The 20641-nt window shown below is 39.5% G+C and overlaps 1 protein-coding gene across 2 annotated transcripts in view; it reads right to left on the bottom strand.

Moving 5' to 3' along the window:
* The window catches only part of acss2 (acyl-CoA synthetase short chain family member 2), a 31705-nt gene that overhangs the window by 9985 nt on the left and 1079 nt on the right, over positions 1–20641 (bottom strand). For both annotated transcript variants that reach the window (XM_010903558.4, XM_010903559.4), the window contains exons 2-6: positions 18352–18547; positions 2002–2197; positions 1325–1397; positions 641–716; positions 263–374 (exon numbers count right to left, since the gene is read on the bottom strand). In XM_010903558.4, the coding sequence (XP_010901860.1) occupies positions 263–374; positions 641–716; positions 1325–1397; positions 2002–2197; positions 18352–18547 (653 nt within the window). The remainder of the gene's footprint in view (positions 1–262; positions 375–640; positions 717–1324; positions 1398–2001; positions 2198–18351; positions 18548–20641) is intronic.

The following is a 20641-nucleotide window of genomic DNA, read 5'->3' as shown; positions in this document are numbered from 1 at the left end:
GAAGAAAGGAGCCAAAGCTTTGACTGTTTATGAAAATAACAAACATGGTAAAGAGTTAACATAATAGGGGTAGACACTTAAGCCATTATTGATTAAACATTAGCCTGAGTAGCGCATGTTAAAGGTGAAAGGTCAGCACTATTAACACAGACCATATTCATTAGGCTCCAACTAGAGAAACGGATGAAGTTCCTAAGCGTTGCTACGGTTGGCCCTAATGAACAGGACCGTGGAGATTGAGACAGTAGGTGTCTGGCCTCACCTGCATGTCGGGACAGGGACGCTTGGCTGGTGGAGACTGGGAACCCAGGGGGGTGGCCTCCACCTCCTTGGACAGGTGTTTCAGCACGATGCACTTCTCAACTGGGAAACTCCTGACGCACAGAGAATAGAAAAGAGAGTGCCATGTGGAGGAAGAAAGGAAAATGTAAGCAAGTCGCAGGTGGTGATTCACATGAATATGGTTTGCCTGACACTAAGGCAAATCTAGAAAAAGGAGGGATTCTGGTGGTTAGGAAGGAAATATATTTGTAGGTACCAAGACAAGAGAGTATCATGTCTTCAGGAAACAGCAAACAAACGGCAGACTTACAACTAGCGGCTCAGATAAAACGTGTGCCACAAAGGACTTGGTCCTTACCGGTCCCGGCATTTCTGCAGTGCGTCGTCAGCAATCACCTTCAGGTTGATCAGCTTATCCCCTCTGTAGAAGCCATCTGAGAGAAGGGAGGGGCGGGGCGGGGGATGTTCAGAATGGATGAGGTCAAAGGGTGCACCCAAAGCACTTACAGCAAGGCAGGGCAGTAATGTCCTTTACAGGATGTTACTGCTGTTTTAAGAAGTGGCTGACAATTTATATGAAACTGTTATAATTTGACTGATATTTGGGAATCCGGTTATAAACAAAAAGAATGATTCCATCTTTGATTACATATTCAGTTGGCGAAAGATTTTAGTACGGACACCCTGGGTGCTAAATATTTTCAGATGTTGAACAATCATAAACAAATGTTGAGATTTAGGCTTAACTGAATAGCACCCAGCACCCTTTCCATTCATCTGGCAACAGTCTGAGAGGGCTGAAACTGCCCATGATCATGCCTTTAACCACAATGGGACCCTATCTAAAAGAGATTAAGGTTTACAGCAGTTATCTGATTAGCGTCGCTCCAAATGCAGATCTGTAGGGGGATGCAGTAGCACTATACAATGAGGCTGTGTGTCTATGAGCTGAATAATGCTTGGCTAATTAATTATGAAGATTAGGAGGTCAGGGGAAAATATGCAGCACCATAATCTAATTATGTTTTGTTTGCAATCTTACCGGCTGTGATAAGCAATGAGCATTGGGAGTCCAGGATCCTCTCGGACAGTGACTCTGCCGAAAAACCTGCAAACTGAAAAGTGTAGAGACACACAGACAAACACAGGTTTTATTATTAAAGCGAATGTACACACACCCTCGCAACACAAATCTATTTGTTTTACCATTACAATGAGGACTCAAACAAAATAAATGATAATGATAAATATTCTAAATTGGTCATTCAATATGCATATGAAGAGGCAAGGAGGGGACAAAGGAATAGCATTGTCATTATCAACATCAACATATTTTGCATTTTTGTTTGCTTACTATCACACTATGAGTGTACCTCATTGTGAGCTGTTACGGGCTACAGCTGTAAGATACAAGAACACTCAGTCTAAAGGTGGACCCAGACAGTATCTTTTTGGACTGTAAAAGGTTTGTAGTCTGGATAAGGTGTTGCATTATTCAACTGTATTCACTAACCTCTAAAATGCCAGTCAGATCTAACAGTGAACAACTAGCTTATGTGGGGGCATTGCACGCTCAAGACAGTAACAGATCCTCTGAGGCAGAAGTGGGGTTTTTTGTCCACTCAGCCTACTGTGTGTGTATAGTCCACGGCAGCTGAAGTCCAGTTCAAATAAAGGTGGAAAGATCTGTGCCTCATCCAGACACTGTTAGCTACTCACCACGATGGAGTGCACGGCCCCAATGCGGACGCAGGCCAGCATAGCCACAACCAGCTCCACCACCATGGGCATGTAGATGGAGACCCGGTCACCCTTCTTCACCCCCTGGGACTTGAGCACGTTGGCAAACTGGCACACCTGCTGGAGCAGCTCTCTGTAGGTCACCTTCATTTCATCGCCAGGCTCATTCCCTTCCCTGAGATGGGACAAACAACAGAAACAATATAGAATGAAGCAGTTCCTGGCCAAAAGGGTAGTAGTTTTGGTTTGTTTGCCAAGATGCGAATGACCTTTGTGCTAATATGCCTACACCTAATGGAGCAATGTTATTGTTATTTTACCAGGTAAGTATGGCAAGAATAGATTCCAATTGACAGCAATAACCTTGTAGAGAACATTAGAATATTTTGGTGGGGTTGATTAAGCTACTACAGTCTTATATTTTTGTGTAAGACGGTTTGACAAGCTAGATTACAATGTGGCCAGTAAGGACAAGTAATGTGAAGTTCAACTAATTTTATTAATCTTTGAGTCGTTCAGGGAAAACAGATCTTTGATATCACAAGTCAGTAACACCCAAAGCACCCCATGACCAACAGTAGGCAAACAATCAACTGAAATCACAATTAATGGTTCAACATAAAAGCCTCTCGTTCAGAATGGTGGGCTATTGCTGACAGGTTTTACACTTGAGGTTACAAAAAAGAAAATAAGTGAATTTTGAAGGTATGTAAAACTACAGTAGGTGTAATTGTTCTGCTCTAACTTTAAATTAAATTAGTCAGTTGATGTACTCCTGGATAATTTTAACGCATGGATCGTGTTGCACTAGTAAAGGTAAAGAAACTCTGATCCAACAGAAAGCACCATGGAGAACCACCATGGTAAACGCCCTGAAAGATCAATGTAGGAATGCAGAACGTATTTAAAATTAAAATCCACTTACATTTATAATCAAAGCCTTTCTAGCTTCAACTATGAATTACGCAGGACTAGATAGCAACATTTATCGGGAATGATCAACAAAAATAACAACAATTCCCACACTCTATTTGCCATGGTCGACAAGCTTACAAACCCCCTAAAGCAGATGGTGTAAGATCTCGTGTCCTCTATGAAATGTAATGAATTTGCGTGTTTTAGACTGACCATTAGCACTACAGCGTCAAACAATGACAGTGTACCGTCACTACAACCACCAATTAGAGTATTATGTTGCAATTTAATACTACTAATCAAAAATCCCTAGAAGAAACAGTTCAACATCTTAAAGCATCCACATGTCTCAACACACCAGCATCTGGCCTTTTCTTTACTATCTGTAACACTATAACAACGGATCGCCATCAAATAGTGAATGGCTCTCTACAATCAGGCATTTTCCCAACATCTCTGAATACAGCTGCCATTAAGCCTCTATTAAAAGAGAGAACACTGGATGCATCTATATGGAACAACTATAGACCTATATCAAAATATATAGCTAAGATCATCAAGAAGGTTGTCTTCAATCAACTTTGATACATTTGGCGAACTCAAGTGATCTCTGAGACAAATTTCAGTTCCAACCTCAAAGTACTGAAACAGCTCTGATAAATGTTTTAAATAATATACAGCTGAATACTGATTCGGATAAAATAACAGTTCTGGTTTTATTAGATCTCAGTGCTGCATTCGACACTTCAGATCATAGAACTCTCCGGGACAGTCCTTGATTGGTTCAGATCTTACCTAGATGGCTGGAGTTACTCTGTAACCATAGGCAATCATGAACCTGATCGGTAGGCTATGACATGCAGAATTTGAGGATCAGTTCTCGGACTGCTTCTGTTCAATCTCTATATGCTACCACTGGGCCAAATTCTACAGAACAACAACATTATCTACCATAGCTATGCAGACGGTACCCAAATACACAGCTCTGGAAAAATTCAAAGACCACTCCTAATCTTTCTTAAATCAGCATTTATGGTAATTATTCCATTACAGTGTCTGTTAAATTCAAACACAGGCCTACCTCATTTTACTTAATGAGGTACTTATTAGGTGATTACCTGAACCAAATCTAATTCTGTGGTTTCATAAGAAAAAGGTCAAGCAACAGACATTGGGGACAACAAATCTACAGACTGGGAGAGGGCTAAAACGACTGTCCACTGACCGAGATGACCGTCAACTCATTCGAATGTCACTCAATAACTGTAGGATGACATCAAGTGACCTACAAAAAGAATGGCAAACGGCAGCTGGGGTGAAGTGCACGGCGAGGACGGTTTGAAAAAGGCTCCTAGGGGCAGGGCTGAAGTCGTGCAAAGCTAGAGAAAAGCCATTCATCAATGAGAAGCAAAGAAGAGCCAGGCTGAAGTTTGCAAAAGACCATAAGGATTGGACCGTAGACAGAGGAATAGAGTAAGGTCATCTTCACAGTGTCTCGCAGCCACTGTGAAATTTGGTGGAGGATCGGTGATGATCTGGGGATGCTCCAGCAAGGCTGGAATCTGGCAGATGTGTCTTTGTGAAGGACGCATGAGTCAAGCCAAGTACAAGGTTATCCTGGAAGAACACCTGCTTCCTTCTGCTCTGACAATGTTCCTCAACTCTGAGAATTGGTTTTTCCAGCAGGACAATGCTCCATGCCACACAGCCAGGTTAATCATGGTGTGGATGGAGGTCCACCAGATCAAGCCCCTGTCATAGCCAGCCCAATCTCCAGAGACCTGAACCCCATTGAAAACCTCTAGAATTTGATAAAGAGAAAGATGGATGGTCACAAGCCATCAAACAAAGCCAACCTACTTTAATTTTTGTGCCAGGAGTGGCATAAAGTCACCCAACAGCAAAGGTGACACACTGGTGGAGAGCATGCCAAGACTCATGAAAGCCGTGATAATTTTTAAAAAATAAATCAGGGTTATTCCACCAAATATTGATTTGTGAAAGTTAAAACATTCGAATTTTGTTGTTGAAGAATTAATATGAATTTGTTTTCTTTGCGTCTTTTTTTGGTTACTTTGACCAGTTGTTATTTTCTACCAATTAATACTGTAAATGACAATATTTTTATTTGGAATCTGGGAGTAATGTTGCTGATAGTTTATAGAATAAAACAAAACTGTGCATTTTACTCAAACACATACCTATGAATAGTAAAATCTGAGAAACTGATAATTGTGCAGTGGTCTCTTAATTTTTTCCAGAGCTGTATATGGCTCTCGTACCGTATGACAACAGCACAACATAGTCTCTGTGTCACTGTATAGAGCGCATAAATGCCTGGGTGAACCAAAATTGTCTAATGTGACACCAAGATAAAACTGGGATTGTGTTTGGCAACAAAAATAAGAGAACTAGTATTAGTAAAGAGCTGGATTCTCGGGCCCTAAAAACCAGTGATCAAGGGCGTACTCTTAGTGTTCTTGCATGCTTTTATCTCTAGTAGGGTTGACTACTGTAATGGCCTCTTAACTGGACTCCCAAAAAGACTGTAAACAGCTGCAGCTCAATCAGAATGCTGATTGAACCAAACATTTTTGGTTTTGAAGGTAGTGCCTTAACAAGAAAAGGAAGCAGGCAAGCCTATTTCTGGCGAATGGCCATTAGAAAGGATGAATGTTGTTGCCCAAGCTGGAATCGATCTGTGGTTTACTGTGTGACAGACTGTCTTTAAACACTACACTGTTTAAACAGCGGGTGTAGGTGCACGTGATATGTGTTTAGAGATGTGGCGTCTGTTTACTTGCATTGTCAAACCAATTAGTCGAAACGCCATGGTTCCCTACATTAGTTAACATCCTAACCAACAACAGGTATAACAGGATCACTGCACTACATTCAACACGTTAGATTACTGTAGACGGCTAGCTAATAGCTATACAGCACTTATAATAAAAACAATGACTTGAATCACTCCATGGCACTCCAACAAATAGACAGTTGAATAGCTAAACACTACACAATTTGAACTACGCTATGTAAATTCGAAAACAAGAGCAATATGTTTGTCGCCGGTGCAGTTCGTCCATCGCAATATAAAGCAAAGTTCTAGACTATCCTGAACAAATCCTAATGCCGGTCTGGCTGCATACGGGCACTGTCAGCAGGGGCACTGCAGGCTGGTGGGTGGGGCTTGGGCACTACAGGCTGTTGGGCGGGGCTTGGGCTCTGTGGAGCTTTTGAATGGGACTTGAATCACAGGTCCTTTGCTACTGATTTAATTAACTCTTTCACTGTTTTCAAGTAATTAATTTTATAAACAATAACCATATTTTGTTTAGCAAACAGTATATATTCTGTGTTCTTTGGATTAATTAAATCCTGCAGCTGCAAGTCTTTATCCAATAGACTAGCTTAGTTTATAAATCAATGTATACAGATTGTTCATCTGTTGGAGATTGCAAACCTGTATATTGACAATGACACTGTGAGGCCTGGTTGTGCTCTATGATGCCTGAGCGGGCACTGCGAGGCCTGGTTGTGCCCTATGATGCCTGAGCGGGCACTGCGAGGCCTGGTTGTGCCCTATGATGCCTGAGCGGGCACTGTGAGGCCTGGTTGTGCTCTATGATGCCTGAGCGGGCACTGCGAGGCCTGGTTGTGCCCTATGATGCCTGAGCGGGCACTGCGAGGCCTGGTTGTGCTCTATGATGCCTGAGCGGGCACTGCGAGGCCTGGTTGTGCCCTATGATGCCTGAGCGGGCACTGCGAGGCCTGGTTGTGCCCCATGATGCCTGAGCGGGCACTGCGAGGCCTGGTTGTGCCCTATGATGCCTGAGCGGGCACTGCGAGGCCTGGTTGTGCTCTATGATGCCTGATTGATTTTAAACAATCCCAGGAGACAAAAAAATAATTTTGTCCCAAAGGGGCAATTCCATCCCCCAAATTCACAATCTTGCTGTAAACAATCATAATTCATTTTACAGCTTGATCATCATCACAGTATCATAATACTGTCTTATTATATAAATGTACTTTTAATTGAACAGTTACCAATTTCATGCTCTCACTCAATGTTTACTCAGTATTTTCATATGCCTGAATATTTTTATTACTTTATCCTCATTGTACATGTACAACATCTGCATTTCTGTCAACTGCAACTTGATTTCTTTAAAATCCTTCATGGCATTATACATAAATATATCCAGATTTACAGAGGACAAACAGAATGTTTTTGAACAGAAATCTACAGCTCAAAATGCAACAAGTTTATTCAATATTCAAAGAGAACATAAAAAAAAACATTCACTTTTCATTTAAGGAAGTCAGATGTTTGACTACAGCAAGCAATCTCTTGGAAACAAAATATCTAAACAAACCATTCATTGTTTATTTATTATTCTGCACACTGTATGTCCATAAATGTACATTCATACCTTTGAACAACACAGCATTTTTCCTGAGGACTTCAGTGTGTTTCTGTGTTAGTCTTAATGTGACTGCTTTGAAAGAGTGGGTAGAGATTCAACTGACAGTTGATGAACATCTTGATAACGGTAGCAGGTCATCTGTTACTAAAATTGACCGGTTCATCTGCTCAATAAGAATGGGACCAACTATTATATCACCTTGTGCATGTCAAAATCATTTGTGTTTACTTTATTGAGGCTTAAGGACAAACAAATGGCCTTTTGAATTTGTTTGGTCCGTGACAAGGACCCCAGTTGCCTGCGTGACAGTGGAGACAAGATAGATACCTCTCCCGATAAAATAAATACACAGCCATAGTCATCAACACTACACAACTGTTCTGCAAAGACACCCTCCATACCATACAGTTAATATAAATTCAAATGTAACGTGCACAATTTTCTACTACACATTAAAAGAGTTAGGAAAAACAGACACCTTGGAAATGGAAATTTCAAACGGAAACATTTCACAAGAGGGTTGAAAGTAGATTGTGAAACTCATGTTAACATACTAGGCTAGATGAAACAACTGATGATTAAATAACCAACAATGTGAGAGGCACATACTACATCGTCTGAACACCCAAACAGAAAAGATCCACTGGACTACAGACTGCTACACATTTCAGTAAGAGTCCTACAAATAGAGTTGTTTAGGTCTCAGTTCACTGCCAGTCCATGCAATATCCCTCATGAAGGAAAAAAAATTGCACTGAAGCAATTTCCTTCATAGAACCAGTTAGACAAATTAAAATGCAACATCCATTAACTTGCAGTTGGCCCATAACGCTTTCAATTTCACTCTTACAAATGTGACTGTAGCTTCTGAATTGTTTGAGCTATCAGCAATAATGACACTTAAAAGTATGATTCCAAGGAACACATTACCATGGACTGTCGCACCTAGTGGTTACTTAGATATGCTTATTATAAATCTTAAGCTTCGACCATACTAGGTTGTTTTCCTAACAACACTGAATATCTGTCATGTTGTTCTGCATGCGCTTTGGAGTTTTGCACTGGGTAAAGTATATGTATAAGCAAATTGTGAAAATGTTGGGCCTAAAAGCCAAATACACTTTGATTAATCACAACTGTTTCCAGCAAGCAAGTTAATTTATATAGCACAATTCATACATAGAAGCAATTAAATGTGCTTTACAATGAAAAGAAAAATATAAAAATGCAATTGAATAAAAAAAGTCAGATTGTTACAATTCTCTAACCACCCTCCAGGGGGACTTTCCAACCTGGTATCTCAATTCTTGCACTCCAGCGCTGGGATGAACCCGTCAGTCCATTTGTGAGATAATCTCTGCATCAATGTCTTACCCAGCTGTCTCCAGGGGGACATTTATGCCCCGTCTGTACAATATTCATCCACAATGAATTTCAGTTCCCAAAACTGTTGTTTTCTGCCCCAGCCCGGTATCTCAATCCTCACGCTTCAGCACTTGGATAAACTCGTCAGTCCTTTTCAGAGATAATACCCTGCATCAATGTCTAGATTACAGCAGCAGCACAATAACTTGCATTAACCATCATCAGCAGATTGTATAAATGGAACAGAGGTTGTCTCTGACAGCACCAGAACTTGCATTACAGAAAAAACATTTAACAATTGGCAAAACACAGAAACCGAAAATAGAATAAAAACGAAATAAAAACATAACTGGTAGGTTCCGTAGTAGACTCAATTTCCAATATCCCAAATGCCCTAAGACAGAAAACTAAGTTGCTTGATGTTATGACTGTTAAAACTCACTGTGCCAAAACTCATTGTGATAGCGTAATAGATATCATGAAAATAACTCATTTGCCCAGCTCTAGATCAAACTCATGAATTTCTTGGACCAATTCAATGGTTGGGTCACGTTTGCGATCATGGAAGTGTTCAGAACCAGATTCCTTGCCGCAAAAAACGAACAACTGTGGACCTGGCATAGCGTTTGAGTTGCCAGTAGGATGTGAGTTATAGGAACAGCATTAGTTACACAATGGCAGTTTCCCATATGGTGTTCATTCTAGGGAAAATGCGTTGCTGTTTTGCTCAACACATCAACTCCCCCCAAGTTTATCTAAACGGGGCATAACGACTTGGAATTCACTCCCCAGCAAGACATAGAGCTTAACGAAAACATAGCCGTTTGAAAAAACAGAAAAGACAGATTTGGCAACAAAACCAATTTGAGCAATCCAAAAGCCCTGCCAAATACAAAGCAACAGTTATGTGCAAGAGTATGAGCAAGAACAGAGCCACATTAAGCTCTGCTTCCACAACACTAATATTTCAATAAAATGCCCACAGCTCCCATTAAGATTACATTATTTTGTGCATTTTAGATTTGTGCAACATTGGAAGAGTCAGGGAAATCCAACTAGTTTGGTCCCTACAGCAGTAGGACTCATGAACATGCCCCTGAAGCCAAACTGACTATAGACCGCTCCTCACATAGACAACCCAACACTGGACACATCTATAACCCCTCCCCACATACAGCTGTGCTCAGAAGTCTGCATACCCAGGCAGACAGTGTGACATTTTGGCATAGATTTAGGAAATATGACTGATCATGCAAAAAAACTGTTTTATTTAAGGATAGTGATCATATGAAGCCATTCATTATCACATAGTTGTTTGGCTCCTTTTTAAATAATGATAATAGAAATCACCCAAATGACCTGATCAAAGGTAGACATACCCTTGAATGTGTGGCCTTGTTACAGACACACAAGGTGGGACACACAGGTGAAAATGGCATTTAAAGTTGAATATCCCACACCTGTGGCTTTTTAAATTGCAATTAGTGTCTGTGTATAAATAGTCAATGAGTTTGTTCGCACTCACATGGACGCAATTAGCAGGCTAGATACTGAACCATGGGGAGCAGAAAATAACTGTCAAAAGACCTGCGTAACAAGGTAATGGAACTTTATAAAGATGGAAAAGGATATACAGGTGCTGGTCATATAATTAGAAAATCATCAAAAAGTTGATCTATGTCAGTAATTCCAGTCAAAAAGTGAAACTTGTAGATTATATTCATTCATTACACACAGACTGATATATTTCAAATGTATATTTCTTTTAATTGTGATGATAACTGACAACTAATGAAAATTCCAAATTCAATATCTCCGAAAATTAGAATATTACTTAAGACCAATACAAAAAAGATTTTTAGAAATGTTGGCCAACTGAAAAGTGCGAACATGAAAAGTATGAGCATGTATAGCACTCAATACTTAGTTGGGGCTCCTTTTGCTTGAATTACCGCAGCAATGCGGCGAGGCATGGAATCGATCAGTCTGTGGCACTGCTCAGGTGTTATGAGAGCCAAGGTTGCTCTGATAGTGGCCTTCAACTTTTCTGCATTGTTGGGTCTGGCGTATCGCATCTTCCTCTTCACAATACCCCATAGATTTTCTATATGGTTAAGGTCAGGCGAGTTTGCTGGCCAATGAAGAACAGGGATACCATAGTCCTTAAACCAGGTACTGGTAGCTTTGGCACTGTGTGCAGGTGCCAAGCCCTATTGGAAAATTAAATCTGCAGCTCCATAAATTGGTCAGCAGCAGGAAGCATGAAGTGCTCTAAAACTTCCTGGTAGACGGCTGCGTTGACCTTGGACCTCAGAAAACACAGTGGACCAACGCCAGCAGATGACATGGCAACCCAAACCATCACTGACTGTGGAAACTTTACACTGGACTTCAAGCAACGTGAATTCTGTGCCTCTCCTCTCTTCCTCCAGACTCTGGGACCTTGATTTGCAAAGGAAATGCAAAATGTACTTTCATCAGAGAACATAACTCAGCAGCAGTCCAGTCCTTCTTGCCTTTTTTCTACCATATCTTTTCCTTCCCTTCGCCTCTCTATTAATGTGCTTGGACACAGAGCTCTGTGAACAGCCAGCCTCTTTAGCAATGACCTTTTGTGTCTTGCCCTCCTTGTGCAAGGTGTCAATGGTTGTCTTTTGGACAGCTGTCAATTCAGCAGTCTTCCCCATGATTGTGCCTACAGAACTAGACTGAGAGACCATTTAAAGGCCTTTGCAGGTGTTTTGAGTTAATTAGCTGATTAGAGTGTGGCGCGAGGTGTCTTCAATATTGAACCTCATCACAATATTCTAATTTTCTGAGATACTGAATTTGGGGTTTTCATTAGAGGTCAGTTATAATCATCACAATTAAAATAAATAAACACTTGAAATATATCAGTCTGTGTGGAATTAATGTATACATTATACAAGTTTCACTTTTTGAATGGATTTACTGAAATAAATCAACTATTTGATGATATTCTAATTATATGACCAGCACCTGTAGAAAGATATCCAAAGCCTTGCAAATGCCTGTCAGTACTATTCAATCACAGGTAACCTCAGGAGAAATACAGGCTTCTCTGGAAAAAGACGGTGTGGTTGTTTCAAGGAGAACAATACAACAATACAAAAACTAGATGCATGGTTGAGTTGCCAGAAAGAAGCCTTTACTGCGCCAATGCCACAAAAAAAAGCCTGGTTACAATATGCCCGACAATTCTTTGACATGCCTCACAGCCTCAGGCACACTGTAATTTGGAGTAATGAGACCAAAAGCACTATGTTTGGAAAGGGGTCAACAAGGCCTATTGTGAACAGAATACCATCCCCACTGTGAAGCATGGTGTTGGCTCACTGATGTTTTGAAGGTGTATGAGCTCTAAAGGCACAATTGATGGCAAGATTGATGGGACACTCTTGGACTTTTCAGCACGACAACTAAGCACAAGGCCAAGTTGACTCTCCAGTGGTTACAGCAGAAAAAGGTGAAGGTTCTGGAGTGGCCATCACAGTCTCCTGACCTTAATATCATCAAACCACTCTGGGGAGATCTCAAACAGGCGGTTCATGAAAAACGACCAAAGACTTGATGATGTGGAGGCATTTTGCCAAGACGAATGGGCAGCTATATCACCTGCAAGAATTTGGGGCCTCATAGACAACCATTACAAAAGACTGCACGCGGTCATTGATGCTAAAGGGGGCAATACACAGTATTAAGAACTAAGGGGTTGCAGACTTTTGAACAGGGGTCAGTTCATTCTTTTCTTTGTTGCCATGTTTTGTTTTATGATTGTACCATACTGTTATGACCTACAGTTGAATGTGAATCCCAAACACACAGCTCCAGAAAAAATTTATAGACCACTGCACCTTTTTCTTTCCTTTCCAAGAAAGTCAAAAAGGAAGGTTTTGAGTGAGGAACAGAAGGGTTAAATCAAGAGACCACTGCAAATTAAATGTTTGTTCCTCACTCAAAACTTTCCTTTTCAACTTTTTTGGAAAGGAAAAAAAAGGTGCAGTGGTCTCTGAATTTTTTTCCAGAGCTGTGTATTACCAATTCTCCAAGGGTATGCAAACTTTTGAGTGTATACACACAACCTTCAACTGGACAGATCTATAACTCCACCCCACATTCACACACAGCCCTCAAATATTGCACCTTACATATTTTTTTGTATATTTTTAGTAATTTATTAATGCTCAGTCTACTGTTTATATGCTCAGACCACTATTATTTGTTTCTTACTGGTTGGTAGGTGATCAAATACTTACGTCACGCAATAAAATGCAAATTAATTACTTAGAAATCATACAATGAGATTTTCTGGATTTTTGTTTTAGATTCTGTCACTCACAGTTGAAGATAACCTATGATAAAAAATTACAGACTTCTACGTGCTTTGTAAGTGGGAAAACCTGCTAAATCGGCAGTGTATCAAATACTTGTTCTCACCACTGTATCTTTTATCAATTACAAGGAAATTGTCCTTATTGTTGGTTTTAATTGGAACTGGATACAGCCAGTGTCTGATGATTTTAAAGCACATTGTAATTCTTTAAATTTCTTTCAAGCAGTCAATAGTCCTACTAGACCGAAAAATCTTCACAGATTAAATTCTCACAATATAGGCTTTTACCCAAAGGGCGGGCTGTCCCCCTACCTTATCCTTCTCAACTCCTGAGGAGTCACAATGTCTGGACAATCAACAGATACACACTAAAGGGTTATACAGATTTACGAGTAACCCTCTAATCCGTTTGTGCCGGTCAAGGATGTCCCCTAGGCAAACACCAGATCCCTCTTGGCATCTTTAACTAGTAACCCATTTATACATGTATAGGACGACCAAGAATTTCCACAACAGGCACCAATTTTTTAAAGAATTATAGACCTTTTTCCAAACTTAGAATCCCTTGGGAGTAAGCAACTGAAATATGTATTACTTGTAAATGAGATCTTATCAGTTTATCAATCTGGTTTTATAGAAAAACGGCACATTTACAGTAGGTCTTAAAGTAATACATTATTTTGTCTCTAGACAATGGGCACCATTGTGCAGCCCTCTTCATTGACATAAAGGCATTTGATAGGGTGGATATTGAAATTATGAAGCAGAATCTTGGATATAGGCTTATCAGTAGAAACTGTCCTATGGTTTGGTAACTATTTACCAAATAGATCACAATGTGTCCAGGTACGAGGTCTCACCCCTAAACCTGTGAATGTGTTATAGGGTGTGCATCAAGGATTGGTTCAGCACCCACTTAAATTCATGCCCTTTCTCAGTGACAGCTTGCTTTCAGTACTGTTCAACAAAGGATGTCAGCTGAAACTTACTTACTACACTGCATGGTAATAATCAGGTCTGTATCTGTATGCAAATATCTTTACAGATAGAGACGCAATGTTAATTGATGACAATTTAAGACACATTTTACACTATAAAACTAATGTGAAATTTGGGTTGTTATTTTAGAAACAGCCTTGATTTTCTTTTGAAGCTAGAAAGAAATGTGTACTTGCAACTTTTATGCCTGTTTTAGATTACAAGGGTGCAATCTACCGGTCAGTCTTTTCATGCTCAGGACACTGTTTACCATGGGGGTTTAAGGTTCATTACCAATTGTAGAGAGCTCACTCATCACTGTGTTCTGTACAATAGAGTAGGCTGGCCCTCATCGTCGGCACATAGGCTCTCATTGGTACTTTAATTTACAAAGCTATTCTGGGTTTGACACCATCCTAACATAACAACAAAAAAAGTTCTAAAAGCTATTGTTCCCGATTACAGGAACTCTATTTACTGTCAGTTTCCACTGTCCGCACAAAGATGGGTAGAAAAGCCTTACCATCACAGGATCTCTATTTACTGTCAGTTCTCAATATCCACACAGATGGGACAGAAAATCTTTTAGGGTTGCTGCTCCTACAACATGGAATTGTCTTCAATCTGACCTAAAAATGCAGGAGCTTGTAGCAATGGGTGTGTTTATAGACAAATTGAAAATATTGGAGGGCCTATCTAGTTGACAATGTTGTTAAAATTGCGCTTTCTTAAGCGTTTCTGTATATATATATTTGGTTATTTATTGGGGCTGGATGGTATAGTTGCCATATATTGATTTCCCTATGTTTGTGTTGTGTGATTTAAACTAGTTTTTGTTTTTTGATGCCCATCTTGGCCAGGACACTCCTGTAAGATATTTTTAATCTCTGAGTCAATTTGCTGTTTAAATAAAGGTTAAAGAAAAATAAATTATCTACAAAACTGCCCTCTAATCGCACAAGGGCAAGTGGCTAGTCTCGAATCATGAGTGGCTAAACTCGCCCACACCCCCAACTGTCCTATAAATACTCCGCTGCAAATCACTCACAATGTCAAAGTACTGTTGACAACACTGCTGTGGAAGTTTTCCAAAGAAATATAGGCCTGCCATGTGCCTACCCCAGCGAAGGTTAAACATAACGATCGACAGCAGTGGCTCCCAACTCCAGTCCTCAAGTACCCCCAACAGCACAACTTTGTTGTAGCCCTGGACAAGCACACCCAATTCAACTCAATGAGAGCCTGATAATTAGTAGACAAGTTGAATGTGCTTAATTGGGGTTCAAATGAAAATGTGTACTGTTGGGAACCGTGGTTGGGAACCACTGATCTATAGTACAAATACATCAGCTATGGAAATAAAGAGCTAAACTAGCCTAGCAACAGGCATCGAGCACACTTAAAGTCCAAGGCTAGCCTAAAAGTTACCTTCATAAAGAAAATACACATTAATTGGACTGAATATGCTGGAAAGTAACAGGGTAATGATGATACAAACAGACTGACAGGACATGGGAAACGCTGGGACATTCATTTCACATAAGTCACAAAGTACTAGAATAGTCAGACTGCAGAGAGCATGGCATTTTAAACTGCTGTGATATTAGAACATGTAAGATAGAGAAAATGTAATGTGCCATTCCGATTGTTAAAGGGATATGTATTTCTTCTGTTTCTGTAACTTAGCAGAGACTCTTATCCAGATTTAATAATAGGGTCATGTTCAAGCACAGAAAATCTACAATCTGTCTTTTTTACCTTGGCACTTGTGAGATTTTTCTGTGCAAGCCTCACTACTGACAACAGTTTTTCTGCCATGAAAAAAAAAACAAATCAGCCCGCCTAATAAGAAAAAGCCTGGCTTTACAAATAAAAGAAATACATTATCAGATATTAGGCAAACATTTGATAGAAATCTGGGCTGAAATGCGTTCAATATCACCTATCACCACTCCCCATGGCACACCCCGGATCACACCCACGATCAAAGTCTGTTGATCAAGAAAAAACCCTGGATAACACTAAGGACTGCGAATCACAAAAACTTAGCTGGCTAAAACCTTCCGTTGCTACGTTTTAGTAAGCTTAAACTAAAACTGTTTACGGTTATTCTGCAACTAATTCTAAGTACACATCCGGGCATGCTTTTTGGGGTAATATAGGCTAGATCACAACCTCTTGGGTCTCCACGATTCTCTTTTCACTTGACAAAAATGTCAGTTATCACCTATATTGACAGTCATTGTATCAATGTCACTCAAGAATGAAAGAAAAACATACGTTGTTGTGCCATGAAAGGAAATAGCTTTGGCAGTGTAAATTTCATCTTCATTCTCGCTGGCAATTGCTCAATGCTTATGACTATTCCAATTAGTAAGTAAGTAGATACTAGTAAGCCTATTAATGTCTAATAAGCTTTTAAAACAGCCAGTGGTAAAAGCCATACCAGTTCATAGATGCCATTTGTGTTAAAAGTAAACTTAAGAAACGTTAGACAGTTTAACACAATGCTTAATGGTGTCCAGCGAAATACTGAAACTTGGCGTGAATGCGTGACACAATTATCTAATATCAAGAAGCAATACTGACACTCTGAAAATGTATAGCTCTGTGGCGTAATGGTTAAAGTCAGCCTCTCACGTGGGAGACCGGGGTTCAAATCTAGTGAAGGCAACGACCTTCATCACTTTTATTTGCGGGCCGGCTGACCTAGGCTTGGCTTGTTCCTTTTCTGGTTCTTACTCCTTTACCTCTTTCGCCTAATTTTGTCAAATCAAATTTAATCTAAGGTCTTGGGTCATCACAAATCCTAACAAAGACCAAAAGCATAGGATCATGTTAAGACCCCTCTTGGGTGTCCGTACGCAGCGATCAACCTTTTATGCATCCTGCTCCATAAACCAAATAACTGAATGCATGAAGGAAGATACAAGTGGAGTAAAATCATCTAAATAGGGTGACAGGAAGCCTGTTGTCTACAGGGTACTTGCAAGTAAAATTAAATGGTTTTCAACTAATGTAATCTAAGACAAAGAAAATCTAAATTCGTTAAGAGAATTTATTGAGTCCTACTTTAGTGTAAGTGTTTGTAATGATGTAACGGTGTAACGGTGTAACGGTGTATCAACCCTATACGCGTCACGTTGCCATAAGAAGAGCAGACGAAGAACTTTATTTTTTAATAATGGTAAGTAAAATATCTTTGTTTTTCACAATTATTAAGTTGCTCCTTCACGGTAATGTCTTTATTAGGGGTGAAAAAAAACGCTGCTACTTAGTACCATATTCCTTCAAAAATGCATGCATATTTGCTCACCCAAAGTTACGGGTGTATTTCAAAGTAATGCAAACATCAGTCATTTCCTCCAAATTGTTAATTTCAGACACTGGCTGTAGGGTAGCTCCTACGTGAGCCGTTCAACACCCCCGTATACTAATGGTGGAGTCTCTCATTGACTAATTTTAAAGTTAATCAAACAAATACAAGCTAATTACACGTTTTACCTGCCGTGCCACTGTGCGTGACATTTTTCCCCATCAGCCTTAAATGTACCATCTGCAACTTTAATACCAACAGCAAATTTAAGACAATTTATGACCTTAATTTCCTTGATTTTATTTTAAGACCTTTTAAGATTAAGGAGTCGCATGAAACCTGGTCCAAACCTAACTGCACTGAGAATACAGAGCAATATGCAGGGTTACGGCTAATACATTTCAGCGACCTAAAAGTAAGATCTTTGATCAGTACACGAAAGCATGTTCAACTTGATATAAAAACAAAAAGAAGCATTATATTATGCCTTATTATACTTCCACACTCTGCAAATATTAGATCAGTGATTTCCAATAAGTCAATCACAAAAGGTTCAGCCCTAGTTCAATGGGTAAGCAAAGGACGTAAGTGCATTTTGCATGCCTTAACATCAAAAGGTCTCCTATTTCACTCACGCCAAAATATCACAAATGGCTACCACGTCCCTAAATAACCCATCCAGCACTAGAAGCCCATTTGTCCTCATTGATTTACTATTCAATCATGGGGATCTCTGACCTGAGGCAAGCTTTACAGACGTGAAGGGTAACACATGAGCACTAGTATTTTCAAAAAGGGCCAGAGACAAAGGCCTGCAGGTTGCTTTAGAAAGTTCAGCCTTCTCTCCTAGCATTCCCTGCCTATTGTTTCCCAGGGTCATTCCCCTTAAGTACAGAACCATTCAACAGCCAATAAGAGAGACTGCTTTGACAAACTGCATAACCCCTTTCGAGTGACACAAAAACACTGACCAGTAGAAAGCAACTTTGTCGCCCAACTTCCTTTCATGAATGTTTCGGTCCAGGACGTTGTAGCAGATGTTGGTAGTGGCCCCCTCCATGCACTTGATGTATATCTCCCCCTTTGTCACATCAAAGTTGTAGTCCATAAATGGGCCTGTGTGCTTTGACTTCCAGTGGAAGTCTTTGGCAATGTCACCCCAGAACTCTGAAATTAGGAAACATTGTGAATACTGGTGAATGGGTGAGGTTAGGGCAGGGCAATCAGGCAAAAAAGAAACAATGTTTTATGATATCATGTGATAATAATAAATATCAGAATATACAATAGGAAAGGGAATTTCCAGTAATTTGGCACTCAAATTCTACAATATTAAACAATGTATGGAATGCAACGGATTTATACAATACATTGCAGTGTTACCTGAAAACATTGCCATAGGTTATTGAACTGCATCACACACATGTAGCTAAATAAGGTAAACAGAGTGGGAGAGCATTTCCACAAACACATCAATCACCTTCTTACAGTTAAACCTTTAAGGATGCAAATAGGAAAAACAGTTGATTAAAAGAGGTAGCATCTATTTTTCTTAACCCACATCCATACACCTCTGTGTGCATGTATTTTCTTTGAAACATCAATGGCGATTAATGAGATTAGTTGGAAAAAAGCAACAGTGAATTTAGATTGTTCAAAGTGAAAGGAGATCAGCAGTTAAAATTCAGTATCAGTCATAAATGATATCTGGGACTGACATCCACTGTCAAGTTTTAGTTCACTTTACACACATTATCAGAAGCAATTTATTCTGGGGACAGACCGCAACTGGGAAAATAATTGGCACGAGTAGAAATGTTGGTTAGATCCACGACTCAAATTTGATTATATAATCCCAGAAACATGCCAGACAATTGTATAATGTAAATTGTCCGGATATTTGGGTACGTCTCTTGTTAATCCTCAGTTACATTGAAATATGCAATATCATAACATGTTTTTAAAAAGTATTTTCAAAGGACAATTCCAACACTGGGCTATGGCAGCCTATTGTCAAAAAGTATTTGGTTGTGGCCAATCATACACAAAATAATTACTGAATGCAGGCCCCCACCAGAACCCAAATCTAACCAAATTGTAGCCTACACATTAGCCTACAAACATTACCACAAAAAGCTTAGGTGTGATTTTGTGTTGGAAGAAATGCTGGCAGCTCTCCAGGTAGAGGGGCTGATATTTGTTTTATAAAGTAGTATAACATTAGGCAGATATTGTACTTCATGGATTGATCCAAACCACAATGGTACGACAACTTTCTATTCAGATTTACATGGGCTAAAGATAAATGCAGACAAGTTATTGTGGTAATTTGAGGAGAGATGTATATGGACTGTGAACAACTTGGAAAAAGACAGCTCTAGCACTTTAATTTAAAATCAAGCACTTTATACGTTTACAATAAAATAATGTACTTTCCATAATGAACTACACTTTAAATAGATTATTTTTAACACTTATTTTTTATTTAGGGCCGAATTCAAACCCATTCTAAGATTGTGATGAACTAAAGATGAATATGCTATTAATTCACTATTAATTATTTAAATAATTTGAAAATAGTTAAAATGGAACTCAATCCATTTTATAATAACATAGGGTATATTAAGGAGGTTTCACGTAGCAACTCTGTCCTGAAGACCATAAATCCATCAATCTATGGACATAATTGAAAAATACTGACTTTTGAAAGCTATCCAGAAACCTAGCATTTTGTTAACACGTGCATGTTGTGTCTATATAGCAACATACATGTTGTTACTTCTGGGTTAAAAGGGACAGTATACTCATGGTGGAACAAGATATTATTTATTTTGGGGACTAGCAGAAAGATACGATCTTGCAAGGCAGTCTAGTGAGTCCATCATAGGCCACCTGCAGTCTCTACCAGGAAGCACAGAATTGTCGGGCACCATTTCTTCTTAGGTTATAGTTCGTTGACATCAAAACAGTTGTTTGAAAGGTTATGAGTAAGATTAAAAATGTCTAAACACTGATGCAATGTATGCATTTTGTCTGCATTTTAGAATATCTTATATTTCCACTCCGTATAAACGATTAATCATGAAGCATTGGCAAGGCACTCTAGATGAACACTAACAACAAAATATGCCGGAATAAATATTTACATTTAATATTAAATATATACAACATATGATCGACTGTTAGAAGTGTGCGTGTTTATGCAATGCATGTCTTAATTTACCATGCTGTTCACAAGGATTTGATAGATGTGTGTAGATA

Source organism: Esox lucius, chromosome 12 (genome assembly GCF_011004845.1).
Source record: "Esox lucius isolate fEsoLuc1 chromosome 12, fEsoLuc1.pri, whole genome shotgun sequence".
In the NCBI taxonomy this organism is placed as follows: Eukaryota; Metazoa; Chordata; class Actinopteri; order Esociformes; family Esocidae; genus Esox; species Esox lucius.
This window is presented reverse-complemented; position numbering and strand designations above follow the sequence as displayed.